The sequence below is a fragment of the Sinohyriopsis cumingii genome, chromosome 2 (assembly GCF_028554795.1).
Source record: "Sinohyriopsis cumingii isolate HCF-2022 chromosome 2, ASM2855479v2, whole genome shotgun sequence".
Taxonomy (NCBI): Eukaryota; Metazoa; Mollusca; class Bivalvia; order Unionida; family Unionidae; genus Sinohyriopsis; species Sinohyriopsis cumingii.
In genome coordinates, this window is record NC_142962.1 from 144,408,824 (window position 1) to 144,424,559 (window position 15,736).

Consider the following 15,736-nt stretch of genomic DNA (forward strand, 5'->3'; position numbering starts at 1 on the left):
TATAGGAGAAAATTTGTTTATTATTAACAATAATACATCACACAATTTATGAATATGTGGCTGGCATATTTAATTTGATTAGTGTTAGTTTTGTGACTTTGCAACCAAATGTACATAGTTTAAAGAAGTCGGTGAAAATAAAATATAAAAACAACCTTCTACATGCAAAATAACTCACTGAGATAATAATTTGGTCTGATACAAGTTCCCATACGATTTCCTGACAATGATCTCCTTATCACGTTCTATTACTGAGGAATACCAGTTTTTGGAGGAAAATATAATTTCAACTCCAATTTCGAAAAAATGTTCAATATCACAAATACTTAATTTGTCCAAAACTTGAATCACGAGACCTTACCCTTAATTATTAATATTACAACACATTCTAGGTCAAGCAATCGTATTGTTATCATCAACTATATATGTGGCTTTCTATGTACATTCAAGCACGTGTACATGCATTCCTTCATGGTGATTTCTGTCTCTGTATATATAAATTGTATGCATGAATGAATATATGCATGGTTTAAAAAATGAGCAGGCATGAACGAATATTTAAAGTTTGGTTTCGTAGCATACATTCCCAGCAAACAAAGCTAGGATAAGCTTCATCTCCATGCACTTTCCGTTGTATAACCAATTGATTACCACCATCTTTATAAAATGTCAGATTGTTTGGAAGAGAACTGCACATACACGTCATATCATGCTGTTACTATCCGAAGATGTTGGCTGTATCTGTATGTTTAAATTAAAATGAGTTTGTCACAGTGATATTATGCAATATAACCAAGTGTCGTCCATGCTTGTATCTGAGAAACTTCAAGTACAGTTATATTATACTGTGCATTGCATCACACTGGCTAGAGATGCGATATATCTTAGGCCAGAATATCGTTAAATTAGGTTATTTTATTAACTAGACCTTCAACATTTTTATAACGTGTTCCTCTCGGCTGAGGAAAGACGGTATTATATTGGTTTACTAAACAAAATTGTTACTGAGATACAATCAAACCTTTTAATATTGTTTTTTAAACAAATACTATGCACCGAGTATTATTATTATTATTATTATTATTATTACATTAAAATATTATTTTATGGCACTGTGCAACAAAATCATTGGTATATCAAGTTTATGTTCCACACAAGATTACTGTATCCTGATAACTCTAATCAACCCTATGAATTAAATCATCAGCGGCCTAAAAGCACACACCGATCTTAGTTTTTTCACTTTATAAAAAACAACATCTGGATTAGCCAGTTGCTCAAGTCGTCAGGCTCAAAATAGTGTCGGCTTATGTTTATCCTGTGATAAACAGAAACTTAAAAGAAGTCTCCACATTCCTCGTGACTTGTGAACCGAAACATCACCTGCCTTGACATACATGTTTTGAACATTGAATGACCCCTGATCTAATAAAAAGGGATGTAACTCGTATACATTTCTCAAAGACGAACATTATTCTTCAGATATAGCTTTAATTATTAGACAAAAACACGAAGCTTTCCAAATGCACCCGAAACTCTGATACAAAAGGCAACTACCATTTATGCTGCGATAACAAAAGCACTTTTACCACCATCCAGCTAACCAATTGCTTCGAACATCTGCTCTAATGATAAAAACTGCCTCGCTTTCGAATTTGACAATTGACACCTTTGAGGTACATTTATGGGTAAAAGCGAGCTTTCAAAACAAATGTGTATACATTGATTCACAATGATATTTCTTTATGTTAACAATGCCTTCCTCATGAAGAAACCATTCGGTTTGCTTAACTGAATGGTCGGTGCAGTTAAGCTCTGTCACCTATTAAGGCGGGGAGAAACCACTGTTATATAAAGAACCCCTTGTCCATGACCACAGAAAAGAAAATTGCTGGTAGGATTCCAATGGTAATTGTGACCAGACAGATGACGCTGAGAAAAGTTGACCATTAGGACAGGTTGACTATTTTATTATGATATATTTATAACCTGCTTTTATAAATTATTGACTTTGAAAATGAATGTTTGAAAAGTATGAACATGAAATTACAGTAACACAGAATACGTGTACTGCTGAAAGAAATAGCTGTGTGACTGTTCAAGGGTACCGTACGTCGGTGTATTTTAGTATATGTCCTGAACAAGCACTCTTTCAATAATCTTTCAATGAAAAGTGATTAAAAGTTGTTCATTCTTTTCTGACAACTTCAAAAATCCTCTTTATTACATTCAGGTTACAATAGCAATATATCTGGTTTACTATTAGTATCCAACTTTGCGTATATGTACATCGGCCATGGATGATATATCACTTTGCATATATGTACATCGGCCATGGATGATATATCACTTTGGAGATGTGTAAATTAGCCATGGATGATATATCACTTTGCATACGTGTACATCGGCCATGGATGATATATCACTTTGGAGATGTGTAAATTGGCCATGGATGATATATCACTTTGCATACGTGTACATCAGCCATGGATGACATATTACTTTGCATATGTGTACATCAGCCATGGATGATATATCACTTTGCATACGTGTACATCAGCCATGGATGATATATCACTTTGCATACGTGTACACCAGCCATGGACGACATATCACTTTGGAGATGTGTAAATTAGCCATGGATGATATATCACTTTGCATACGTGTACATCAGCCATGGACGACATATCACTTTGCATATGTGTACATCAGCCATGGATCATATATCACTTTGGAGATGTGTTCATTAGCCATGGACGATATAAATATAAACAGTAACTGCAATATAATTCTGACAGCAATAGCACAATCCATACTCCAGTGGAATACAAACAAATTTAAACATCAATACAAGGATGTTGACATAGATGAAAAGACAGAATATAAAGTACAATAAGTGGAACACGATTTTTCTGAAGTAATCTCATTACTTTACAACGTTGAATCTACCAATGGTTATTTTCTCTTGCTAACAAGACTTCTTAGCAAAGGCATTTACATGCAGTAGTTTTTACACGCTTAAAGGTTATTTTGCTTAAAGTAAATAACATACTGTACATTAAGTTGACTTGATTATAAATGAATACCTTTCTAATGGTTTAGAAATATGAAATGAAATGGCATTATATCAATTACCATATTTAATTTATCCAACTATCAATAAGCCATAGGTATGAAAACAGGTACGAGTCTGATCGGTGATATGATAACGATAAAATATCGATAAGATCGGAAATGATAGATAACCAGAAAAATATAATATCATACATAAACATTGTTTCTGACTGCACACTGTGGAATCTAATGAAAATGGTTCTGCAACAGTTTTCAACTTTCGTTATATTTCAATGCTGATACATATCCATCTTAACGATGTCCTGGTTTCTTTGATGGTACCGAAGGGCCCGAAATATTTGTATCTCTCTTGGCGTGTGCTAGGCGCAGTGACTTCCTGAACTATAAAATGTGCGACAATAACATCAAAATAATACGTGCCAAACATATCATTCTTATATCATTCAATATTTAAATGCAAATAACCTTATCTTGTATTAATTTACACTTTTAAGTTTTATTCTTTTGATAAATACATCAAGGTTATAATGGAGTAATACAATTGAAAAAAATGGGTCATCTATACATAATCGATAATTTTATTTAATATGATACACTATTATCAATTCTTCCTAAGGCAGAATCGCATAAAGCGCCTTTGTCAAGAGACGTTTTGTACCATGTATCATTAAACACATATAGCAGTATATACAACAATGCCACAACTCGTCGTTTCATGTAAATATCTATCAATTCTAAGACTAATTAACATGTAATTAATACGTAATTAAATTTACAAGATGCTTCGGCAGATGTATAGAGTTTATGTTTTGAATTCATTTATAATTTTCTCTCTTCAGATCGAAGGGTTATCTAACACACTACATACCTCTGCATTCCTTAACAAATTATGTATCTTCTTCTTGGATTTGGCTTTTGTATCTTCATGGACTCCCTGTATCAGAATTTAAAGTTTTGTTTTAAAGTGAGATCATTCCATCTATCTGTCTTAAAGGAACTTTAGCATTAACGACCAGCGTTCTGAGCAATCACATACCGTCTGGATTTTTCAGACCAAGAAACTGATATGGGGTGGCAAGTGACAAAAAAGAGAAATAAAGTCCCCATTTAAATCATTGTTTTAAGTAGAGTGATTCGAGCAAGGGTTATGTACACCATTCTGTACGAAGTTAAGGTTAGGCTTACATGTCATGCCATACCAGTTGATGAGACTAACCTGTACTGATTTGAAAACATCATTTGTATCTATTTTTCAAATTGCTGTGCAATTTTTACTTAATGCATTATATTAAATGACACAAATCATGGTTAAATATGGGATGTGATTTTATTAATTAAAAAGGCAAATGGAAAAATTTCAAATTGTGCCTTGATCACTTTCATGTATATGATCTTTAAGTATGTTATCTTTTGTATTTCCACTGAGAAAACTTGTTTCTACAACCTAGTCTTACGTGTTTATTTACGTGCATAATTTAAAAGAAAAAAAATAATACGAAAACATAAACAAAGAACACCCTTCAAAGAAACAAAGAAACAAAACCGTAGTACGTAACTTGAAATGAAACTCTGTGTGTGGACCACTTATTTACCCAATGATATCAGAGTTTGAGTTGAATCGAAAGACTCACCTCTTTCTCTTGCTCGTGTCCATTTGTGTCCGAATGAGATGAAACTGACTTGCTTCTAACTGAAATAAAGAAGTGCCGTCTTGTCAATTAAAAATATATAGCTTCGTTAATCATTTACCGCTCCAGTGGCCTAGTGGTTAGAGCTTCAACCTTGGATGTGGGTGGTCGCGGGTTCGAACCCCGGCCGAGCCATACCAAAGACTTCTAAGTTGGTACTAGCAGCTGCCTCGTTTGACGCTCAGCGTTAAGAGGTTAGTGCTAGAATTGGTCGGTCTTTCGTCAGGATAATGTGACTGGGTGGAACGTGTCTCCGGCATGATCCCGCAGTGCTAGACACTACCAACTGTCTTAATGTAGATATCGTAGCAATATGACTGAAAAAATGTTGAAGCTATATTAATAGTCCGAATCACACACACACACACACACACACACACACACACACACACATTAATCATTTATAGTTCAGCGTTAAGTTCAAAGACAAGTATACTTTTGATTGCATATACTGCAATCAACTGATGGTATAAATAGATTCAACACGAAGCAAAAAAGTAATTTTTAATAGTATTTAATATAAACTTTTTTAGAACATATACATGAGAACTACGCATAAAACAAAATAATAATAAAATAAATATCATATATGTTGTTAGAAATATGGAAAATGACAACAACAAAAAACGGAAACAATGACCAAAAGTATGAGACTGGCCAAATAATAAACAATGACCAAAGGTATGAGAATGGCCAAAGTAATAAAACAATGACTAAAATTATGAGAATGGCCAATAGAATAAATAAAGACCAAAGCTATAAGAATGGCCAGAAGAATAAACATTGACCAAAAGTAAGAGCGAAATAACCACAAGTGTAAAACCACGAAGAAACGTTTTGACAAAATGACGAAATGTTTGTAATGAATGACCCAAAAATGAGTCAGAAAATCTCAGAATTTTAGAAAAATGATAACATGTGGGGGCACAACGATGAGAAACTTAATTTCAAGGTCTTAATTGCCGATACCAACCTTAATTCTAAAAATAAACTACACCTAATATAAATGCACACAGCTGTTGGTAACCTTTGACAACCACAAACTCAAAAGATTCGTTGATATTGCTACAATAGTGCATACTATGTTCGTCATAATTGGATAATTCGCTTTATTACCTTCGACAATATTTGGAAATATCGTTTTCATGTTTGGCTATAAATGCAATTGCTCATTTATAGAATTTTTGAGGAATTACTACATACATGTAGTTCGGTATAATACGCAGCACAACGGCATAACGATTGGTGTCATTATGAAGTCAGTCTGTTTGATGTGTATTCAATTTTAGAAATAATGCTAGCCACTGCACTAACTGACCTACAAACAATAGATTATTATAGCTGGGTCATCTCTGTTATAGATAATTTGTATAGAATATGAGTTATTATATATTTATCTTTAAAGAGTAATAGAAAATTATACCATCAACGAATAAACAGCAATCTCCAGAGTGAATCTATGCACATTCCTGATTATGTACGAATGACGCAATACACACAAGTTTTATGTGTCATATTACGGATATGCTGTTCGAAAGGTACAGTCTGTTAAATAACATCAAACAGTATAAAAAAACATGAGATAACTTTTAAAGATAGAGATGCTTACTGATGCCACTTTCTCTTTCGACTGGATCCTCGTACTGCGTCCATATTCTGCTGACCTGATAAGAGATCATATAGAACCGGGATCAGTTTGAATACCAAGAGAAGATTTAAAAGAAACAGTCATTAAAATGAACTAAAATTTAAAGCATTTTGCAATTACTAAATGTTTACTAAATGTTTACTAATTAAGCACAGCAATACCGATTTCAAGTCAGGTCTTATCATACAGATAGAGTACTGAACACACTTGTATTAGGCTATCTGTCTATTCCTTGCCATTCAAATCAGGACTTAAAAATTTTATTGACGAATTACTAGGCAAAATTAGTTTCCACTTGTTGCATTACCCGCTTTTCAGAAATCCATGGATCCACAAGTCCTATTAACTCCACTTCACTACATTTATCATTGGAAACTCTGTAATGTTTACCGCCTGGTTTATGAATAATGCAAAAATAGTTTTTGACAAACTGGATCCGATACTTATTGTTCGGAAAAATCCCAGTCTCTGTGTGACCGTTTTATGGAGTTTTCTTGGGACTAAGGAAAATAAAAGTCAATCAAATTTAAGCTTTCTTTGATCCCTTGGTCGGGTAACTTGGCCAAGTTTTCTAATTTTGTTCATTCCCTCTCTGGAGAAACACAAAGATCATTTTCTTATTTCATTCAAAATGAAACACCAGAGTTTTCTACGAACGATCTCATTCACAAGTCGGTTCTCTCTTTAATCTTGATAAGTGTTTACGTTAGCCAAGCCAACATACAAAGCCACCAATATTGACGAATGTGGAGAAGAAGCCTTCGTTAATCTAGAGTGAATTTGAAATTGAAGTCTCGAAAGTTTGCTAACGAAACAAGGAGACAACGAATACAACTGTTATTCTTTCCTCCATCACATATGCCGCATGAATGTATTCACGAAAGACAAGCTACAGCTAGATACCCTTCACATACTAGTCGCAACGTCTACTGAAGCACGAAAGTTTTAGTATCAGACTTGAACACTACTATTGGATTATTTAGCCGTAAGACTTGCCGTGTAGCAAGTGACAATGTTTTTAACATATTTACATTACAAATACAGTAAAAATAGATAATCATAACCATACGATACTTGACACGCTAGAAAACCATCACATCAGAGATAACTATCTCACATACATGTAAGAAGAAAAAAACTATACGCTATTAGGTTGCCTAGACTAGCTGTCATGTTGAACTTGAGATGAACTTATGTTATTAGAATGTATTTGACTTACTAGTCAAGCCATTCAAAAAGACTCTTCGTTTTGGAAGCATTAATTAGAAATAGATCCAAAACTAATGATATTAGTCTTAAAGGTTTATGAATGAAGCTCCGGCTGTCTTGTTTTATGTCAAAGTGTACCAAATGTAATTAAAAAGACAATAAAAATTGGTTTCACTTTCACTTTGATTTGTTATTGAAATAAGTATCATGACGTGATTGTCTTCAAAAAAGTTTGCTTACGTCTCTGTTCCCTCTTCGAAATTCGAGCACAGAGTCTAAGATACCATCTGAACCAGAGCGTTTCCTGTGCTTATGCTTCTCTTTTCTCTTGAACAGTTTGGATAAAAATCCTTTTGTCTTCTCCTCATGCTTGCGATTGTCCTGCATTAACTATCATTTTAAGAATTAAATGCATATTAACTTCAATATGGAATTATACCATTCAGAGAGATACTTATAGACAGATAATTTGAAATTGATAATATTATGTATCAACATCATCACGATTATATTTACAGTTTTTAGTTTTGACAACGCTTTTGGAAGATTGTTTTATTGATTAAAATGTAATATCGATACTCAAGACTGTAGTACTATAGTCGCAACCACACTTAGTTACATGTTCTTATTTTAAGAGATAGATTTTCATAGTCCGTTTCATTGGTGGCAACTTACATTTTTTTCTTGTGTACAAAAGCTTTCATGATAGAAACAGGCATATTACACAACATAATACAATACAATTTATCTCATGGCACGCAAATAGGGGAAAGAGCTACCACATTATTATAGAAACAACACCAGCTTACAACGGATACAAACGAAAGATGAAGAGGAAATGTTTTACGTAAACGGTAAATTTATGAAATCGCATTAGTGGGGTAAAGAGTGAAAGTTTTACGGAAAATATTTTACTGCCCTTTTAGTTTGCAAACGCTGTTCTTTCTGAAGATAGAATTTGTGTGTCATAACTTTCCTCTTACACATGGCATAAGAATGCGCGTTGATTAGTCATTTTGTGTTTTGAATATTTGATCTTTTAATACTTCCGTCGAAATGCACATTTGTACAAATACATTACACCTTTAGTTGAATTACAATTATTACCAGATTATTTAGTATGCATGTGACCATTGCCTGAAATTGTTTCCATTTAAAGTTATGAAATTTAATATTATTATGTTATTTTATTTTGGGACGATTATTGTCTTATGCAAAACAACCTCAAACTCCATTTGTGTTGTTACTAAACTTGCTTTTAATATGTTTGAGGATCTTTAGCCGTTCTCCAAAGTATTGTTATTATTTCAGCTGTAACAGGTGTACTAGTATAATGTGCACTAAGTCATTAATTCAATTTAACAATATTGTATTTTTACCCTGATATCAAACTGTTGGGGAAATTCACTTTCGGCTGCCTTCATTTCCTTCGTTAATGTTGACTGGTGGAACTCTGTGCAAAAGTTAGGAAAAATTACACACATGCATGCATACCTGAAAATGCGTTATGAATATTTAAACTGTATACGAACAAAAAATATTTTGATAACCTTTGGTTATTCAAGTATTCAATAAGTTTTTATTATAATTACTTGGATATTTTCATTGCAACAATCCTGGCATTACATGTTTAGAAGTTATGAATGCAAAGGGATGACGTATGTACGATAGTACGCTTCTTTATTTCGATTACATATGACATGACTATTTTCATTGCCTAATATGGGGACAATGTTATGTGGCTGCAGCGGGACATCAATAAGATATGAATGGAAAAGGGTCAGGTCCAAGATTATAATTAATACACCAAATTCCATTTTACTTTTGGAAGATGCATAACTCGTATGTGCTCTGATTAAATGACAATATAAGTTGCTCAATCTTCATCTTCGCTAGCCTAGGTTCCGATATATCAACCTTATCTACACCTTGAGGAAAAGATCAGATATTTCAATGATTTTCTTAGTGACACCTATTAAATTTTCATGAGTTGCGTCCATTAGTATGTAACGCCAACTAACCTACAGAGTGTGAATTGTACATTGGCCGATAATGGTGGAGGCAATTTATTTCAAAAGGATACTTTGCAATTTTAACATAAAATATCTGACTACTTATCAAAGAGAAGATATTATAGGTGTATTTGAAAAAAAATGAATTGGTACAGACACGGACCAGCAGCGGAAAGTTGCTTTTCATGAGTTCATTCAAGTTGTGTGCTCGCCTTGCCTCGATCACGTGATAACAGTGTTCAATTTGACGAACTTAATTTTGATTGGATGCTGTGGCTTGCGTAAGTCACAGACCCGAAGCACAGAAATATCTGATCCAACCGCCAATGTGTAGAGGGGGCTAACAGTTCTGAACCTTGACTAGAGAAGATGCTTCTCCTTTTGTATTTTAATCAATCAAAACCAGTCATAGATTGAAACGAAATGATAAATGGAGGACTAGTCAGGTAAAAAACGAAAATATATTAATATGGATTTTACTTTTTATTTTTCAAGAAGCAAACTGACACAGAAACTTTATGTTAAAAAACGTTAATAATTCTGTCTCTAAATTATAAATGTTTTCTACAAAGAGTGAAAATGCAGACATATAAATAATGATACATTTGTATACAAAAAAAGTTCTGTTGACTGAAAAATATTTAAAAGTTCGATATATTAAAACCACAATAACTCGGATCCCCGAATACGTGGAATGACTCTCTCAACACAAGTTGAAACACTTACTTGATAGATACATCTGACAGCTCTAAACTAAAAATATTTCAAATATAAAATTAAAGCTCGCAGAGATTCATCTGTTTGAAGTTCTACTGTGTGAGTCAAGTATACACATTATCAAATTGTTTTCTGCAAATGACGTCTGAAGTCCATTTCGCCTATAACTGAACTTACCCTCATTTGATGTTGGATAGGCACCAGATAACATTTCCTCCGTGGCTACATGATCCGTCTGGAGTTCAATATATGTCTCTCGGTTGTCTTCAAGTTTATTCATGGCCTCCGTCGAATATTCTAACGTATCTTTCATGTTTTCGTCATTTTCCTCTCCCTTACCTTCTCCTGTAGCTAGTTCGAAATGAAAAGACAGACAATAAATGAGTATCGATACTACATACCTAGAATGTCATGATTTTTACAACATAGTTTAGATGTACTTTTAGCAGACGCTTGAATCCACTCTTGGCTGAACCAGTTTTTCACATCATTTATGACAGGTGTGGAAGCATCTCTCAAAATGCCTTTCAAAAGCATAACATTGGGTAAAACGTTAAATTTTTTAACAGCTCTACTGGAATCTTTATAAAATGTGAGGTTGATCAGCACATTCCTACTAAATATAAACACAGGAAGTTAATCACATTGAATCGTAGAGACCTATCATATTTAAAGAAATTATATTCAGGCTTCTTGATAACTAAGACTGACCAAATGATTATTCCACCAAGAACAATGTTGGCTAATGATTTTCAAGGAGTATATTGTTATTTCTACTCCTGGTTAAAGAATTTATACGTGATACATTCCTTTTCTGAAAACAAAGTAAAAGACTGAACGGCAAGGATATTTTTGAAAAGATACAAAATAGTAGCATATTTTCCTTGCACCTCATTACCACCATACGACATAAAACCAAGCATTGCAACTCCTGCCCCTCTAAACGATCAGTTGCAACATGAGCTAAAAGGAACATTACCTCCTTTCCTGTAGAACTCCTTACTGCTGCCTAAAGAACAGACAAACCAAATCAGAATAAAGAGAAAACAAATAAGACACTTCTTTTAACAGTGTGCCGAATGCAAAAAAAACAACCCGGCCGCTTCTTTATCTATGCGTGTAAAGAACCTTTCCCGTCATACTATATGAAAAAGAAAAACTCCCCAATCAAATTAAAAGAAACAAAAATCAAAACAAAACAACAAACAAAATCAAACAAACACAATGAAAACTTTAAAAGACCAAAGAAACTTTTATTTGTGGGTAGGCATGAGCTGTAAGGAAAGCTAATATTTTTTTTATCATTATTAGCGGTCTCTAGTACTTTTAAAATCTGTTTTCACAACTTATATATATGTTATCTACTAATATTGAGTTTACATATCCGCAGTGTGAAGATATATTGGAACCCTTTTTAATGTCACTTAACAAATTTTAAAGATAAAAATACACACCCGTTCTCATTTTTTAAAAATATTAAAAATAAAATATACTGACTATACTCAAATTCATTCATTTTACTTAACATTCAATAACTTGTTTACTGCCTGTACGTATCGAAACATAATCTGGAGTAGTTTATCATTGCATGTATACATCTTGAAAATACGGCAAAAGCTGGGTTCTAAATAAATCAGTCTTTAATCAGTCTATTTTTAAAATAAACGTTCTGTAATCATTTTATAGTATCATGTGAACATTTCTGCTATTTGCAGCAAGCATAAAGACTTCTTGACAGAATAAAGGCGTTTCTACTGCATCAGAACGATCATAGCAGCAATATATTTCTAATGATTACACTGGTCAACAGTGAAATCATTACTGACTTGAAAAGGCCCTAATCTGTAGTATTTTGGTGTGCCGAACACGAATATAACCGTGAAAAATTTGTATTGGCTCTCGTTTTGAAGATATTCATATACCTCATTTTCTATGTTTCACTGTGTAAATTTCTCCAGTAGGACTGCAGCAACATCCGGAATAATGATGTAACATTGCATAATACCATCATGCTCACATCATCCACAGTTGATTGCATCATTTTCTGATGCAATGCAATACTAATGCCATGCGGCTGCTGAAGTAAGTTGACGTCAGCAGTGTACTATACATGTGTAGGCCTATTATACTAATGCCAGGCGGCTGCTGAAGCTGACGTAAGCAGTGTACTATATAAAGCCCAATCAGATAGGTTCAGCATTTAAAATATTTCAGACGTTGTGCGAGACAGTTCAAGCTACTGTTACATACAACTTATTATTTTATCCATTTACGTACAATAAAGAACAGTAATGCCTCGAAAGTGTGTTAATACCGCGGACAATTTTTGCTTTATTTGTGGGGAAGTGACATTTGCCAACCAGAAGAAAAGTATCAATTCTCAAGTGAAGAAGGCATATCATCTTTACTTCGGATGCAAGGTTGGTGACCAAGACAAGCCTTGGGCTCCGCATATATGCTGTGCTACATGTACAACACAGCTTTCACAGTGGTTGAATTGCAAAAGGTCATCAATGCCGTTTGCAGTCCCAATGGTGTGGAGAGAGCCAAGCAACCACCTAAATGACTGTTACTTCTGCTTGGTTCCTCCTCTTTCCGGCGGAATAACGAAGCGAAAGAAGTCGAGAATAGTCTACCCAAACATTCCGTCTGCATTGAGACCAGTTCCACATGGTGAGGGACTTCCTATTCCAGAACCTCCAGCAGAATATTCTCTTGATTCATCTGACGAAGACAAAGGTGAGTCGACCTGTTCTTCTCCTGGTCCATCAGCATGCAGTGATCCAGATTTTCACTGTGGTGCATCATCAACCCCACACAGAATAACACAGGAAGAACTAAATGACCTGATTCGTGATTTGGACTTATCAAAGAACAAGGCAGAATTGCTAGGATCAAGATTCCAACAATGGAATCTTCTAGAAGAAGATGTCACAATTACTGCATATCGAAAGCGCCACCAGCAATTGGAGCCTTTCTTCAGAAAGGAAAGTAATCTGATATTCTGTTCCGATATTGAGGGCCTCATGAATGCTTTAAAAATCACTCATGACCCACAAGAATGGAGACTATTTGTGGACTCTTCGAAACTGAGTCTCAAGGCTGTGCTTTTGCACAATGGAAACATTCTTCCATCTATTCCAGTAGCGTATGCTGTCCACATGAAAGAGACATACGATAACTTAAGGCAGCTACTGAATTCCATTGAGTATAACAAGTACAGCTGGCACCTCTGTGGTGATTTGAAGGTAGTTGCCCTTTTAATGGGACTGCAGCAAGGATATACAAAATACATGTGTTTCTTATGCGAGTGGGATAGCCGAGCAAGGGAAATGCACTACATGAGGAAGGAATGGACTCACAGGCAGAATGTAGCCATTGGAGAGAAGAATATCCAACACCCAGCTCTGGTTGAGGCTCAGAAAATCTTGCTACCACCCCTTCACATCAAACTAGGTTTGATGAAGAACTTCGTGAAAGCCATTGACCGGACTTTGCTAGCATTCCGATACCTGCATGAAAAATTCCCTCGACTCAGCGAAGCAAAGATTAAAGAGGGAGTTTTTGTGGGTCCTCAGATTAGAGAGCTTTTCAAAGATGACCGGTTCAACAACTTGCTGGAAGGTGACGCGAAACAAGCATGGAATGCTTTTCGCCTAGTTTCTACAAACTTCCTCGGAAATGTTAGGGCAGAAAACTATAAGGAACTAGTAGAAGACATGTTGATGAAGTATAAGAAACTTGGCTGCAATATGTCTCTAAAGATTCACTTCCTTCATTCCCATTTGGATTTCTTTCCTAGCAACTGTGGTATTGTTAGTGATGAACACGGCGAACGTTTTCATCAAGATATCGCAACAATGGAACAAAGATACCAGGGAAAATGGTCCACTACAATGCTGGCTGACTACTGCTGGACACTCCTCAGAGATGCTCCCGAACAGCTGTACAAGAGACAGGCGAAGAAATCTAAGATGTAGTCAATGACTTGATTTTTTATAGGTAGGCTATTACAGTTGACCTTTTACTATTGGAATGCATTTCGTTATGTAAACATTAATTTCTTGCAGATTACAAAAAAACTAGAGCCAATTTTGCAATTTGACTGTCATATTCATGTTCAGCACATAAAAATTGATAAGAATTGACTAATTTTATTTCAGTAACATGACTTTTGTAAAAATTTGTTGTCCAGTGTTATACAAAACAATCTTCATGTTAACACTATATGTCTTAAACTATGTAACATAATGAAGTGAAGCAAATTCAACTGAAGCAAAATTCAACAAACATTATATTTTCCCAGATAATAAAGTGAAAATTCAAAGGACACTGAGAGTATTGTAAATGAAATTCAAAATGATCCTAAATATGAAGACGAAGCATTCCATTCTTCCGTGGCATTTATGCAAGAATATCTCTCCGAATTAAATACGGCGCTTTTCTAATTAAGAGCAAGGGGTGGGCTTTTAATGTGGGTGTGAGTGGGTGATATCGTGTAATATTTTCCTTTATTCCCTTTTCTTTTCGTTCTGACTTCTCAACTTCCCAATGAAGAGAACAAAATGTATATATACATTCGGATATACACATTCAAACACCTCAGACTTTTCCCCTTAAGATTCATTTTCAAACAACATTTTAAGTGAATGAAACAAGTTTTGGTCTCTTTTTGCTTTCAAGACATGAGACTGACATCCCGCAGATTTAAAACCACTTAGGTTTCCAACTCATCTCAATATTTTTGTTATCTTCTCATTAAGTTATATGAACTGGCTCTAGAATTGTGCTAACAGACTTATATTATCACATTCTCTATAACCAATAACTAATTGCAGAAAAGAATAGATTCTAAGAATAGGTCTGTCTGTCAATCTGCTCCTTTTTCAAGTATTAGTTTGAGAGTTAGAAACTTTAAATACTGTGCTCGTAAACTGTTTATGATCCTTAGCTATATTTAAGTGGCATAAAGCAAGCGAGACGGAATTTCGTGATTAAACTTAGGTAGGCTAATATTTAGTGCATGTAGCACTGAATTACTTGTATGATAAGGTAGAATAAAGGCAAAGAATGTTCAGTAATATTTGCGTCTATAGCATATTTTTCTCAATACGATTACGACATGATGAATCCAGCCTACACTAACCTTGATTTCGCGGTTCCTTGCGTATCCAACTTATTACATTCGACCTCATGTCAGCATGGAGTTAAAATCAATGTTTACTTTTTTCGAGACTGTTATAACTAAATGGATTTCTCGGCTGCATGAAGAATATCACATTTAAACATTTTACTGCTTATATTTTTATTGATCTCTTCTTCTTTTCGGGGGGGGGGGGTGCTTTGTTGTTTAAAGATTATTTATCTAAAACTTTGCTTTATTAGTA

The 15,736-nt window shown here is 34.4% G+C and overlaps 1 protein-coding gene across 6 annotated transcripts in view; it reads right to left on the reverse strand.

The window, feature by feature from the left end:
* LOC149806008 (uncharacterized) overlaps positions 1-15,736 on the reverse strand; it is a 35,705-nt gene continuing 19,969 nt past the window's right edge. For 4 of the 6 annotated variants that reach the window (XM_089950847.1, XM_089950845.1, XM_089950841.1 and 1 more), the window contains 7 exons: positions 10,527-10,700; positions 9,000-9,073; positions 7,861-8,010; positions 6,373-6,427; positions 4,707-4,765; positions 3,944-4,009; positions 1-3,456 (listed from right to left, as the gene is read on the reverse strand). In XM_089950847.1, coding sequence (XP_089806973.1) covers positions 3,367-3,456; positions 3,944-4,009; positions 4,707-4,765; positions 6,373-6,427; positions 7,861-8,010; positions 9,000-9,073; positions 10,527-10,700 — 668 coding nt within the window. In that variant the 3' untranslated portion in view covers positions 1-3,366. The remainder of the gene's footprint in view (positions 3,457-3,943; positions 4,010-4,706; positions 4,766-6,372; positions 6,428-7,860; positions 8,011-8,999; positions 9,074-10,526; positions 10,701-15,736) is intronic. The other 2 variants (XM_089950844.1, XM_089950842.1) reach the window with 2 other exon arrangements.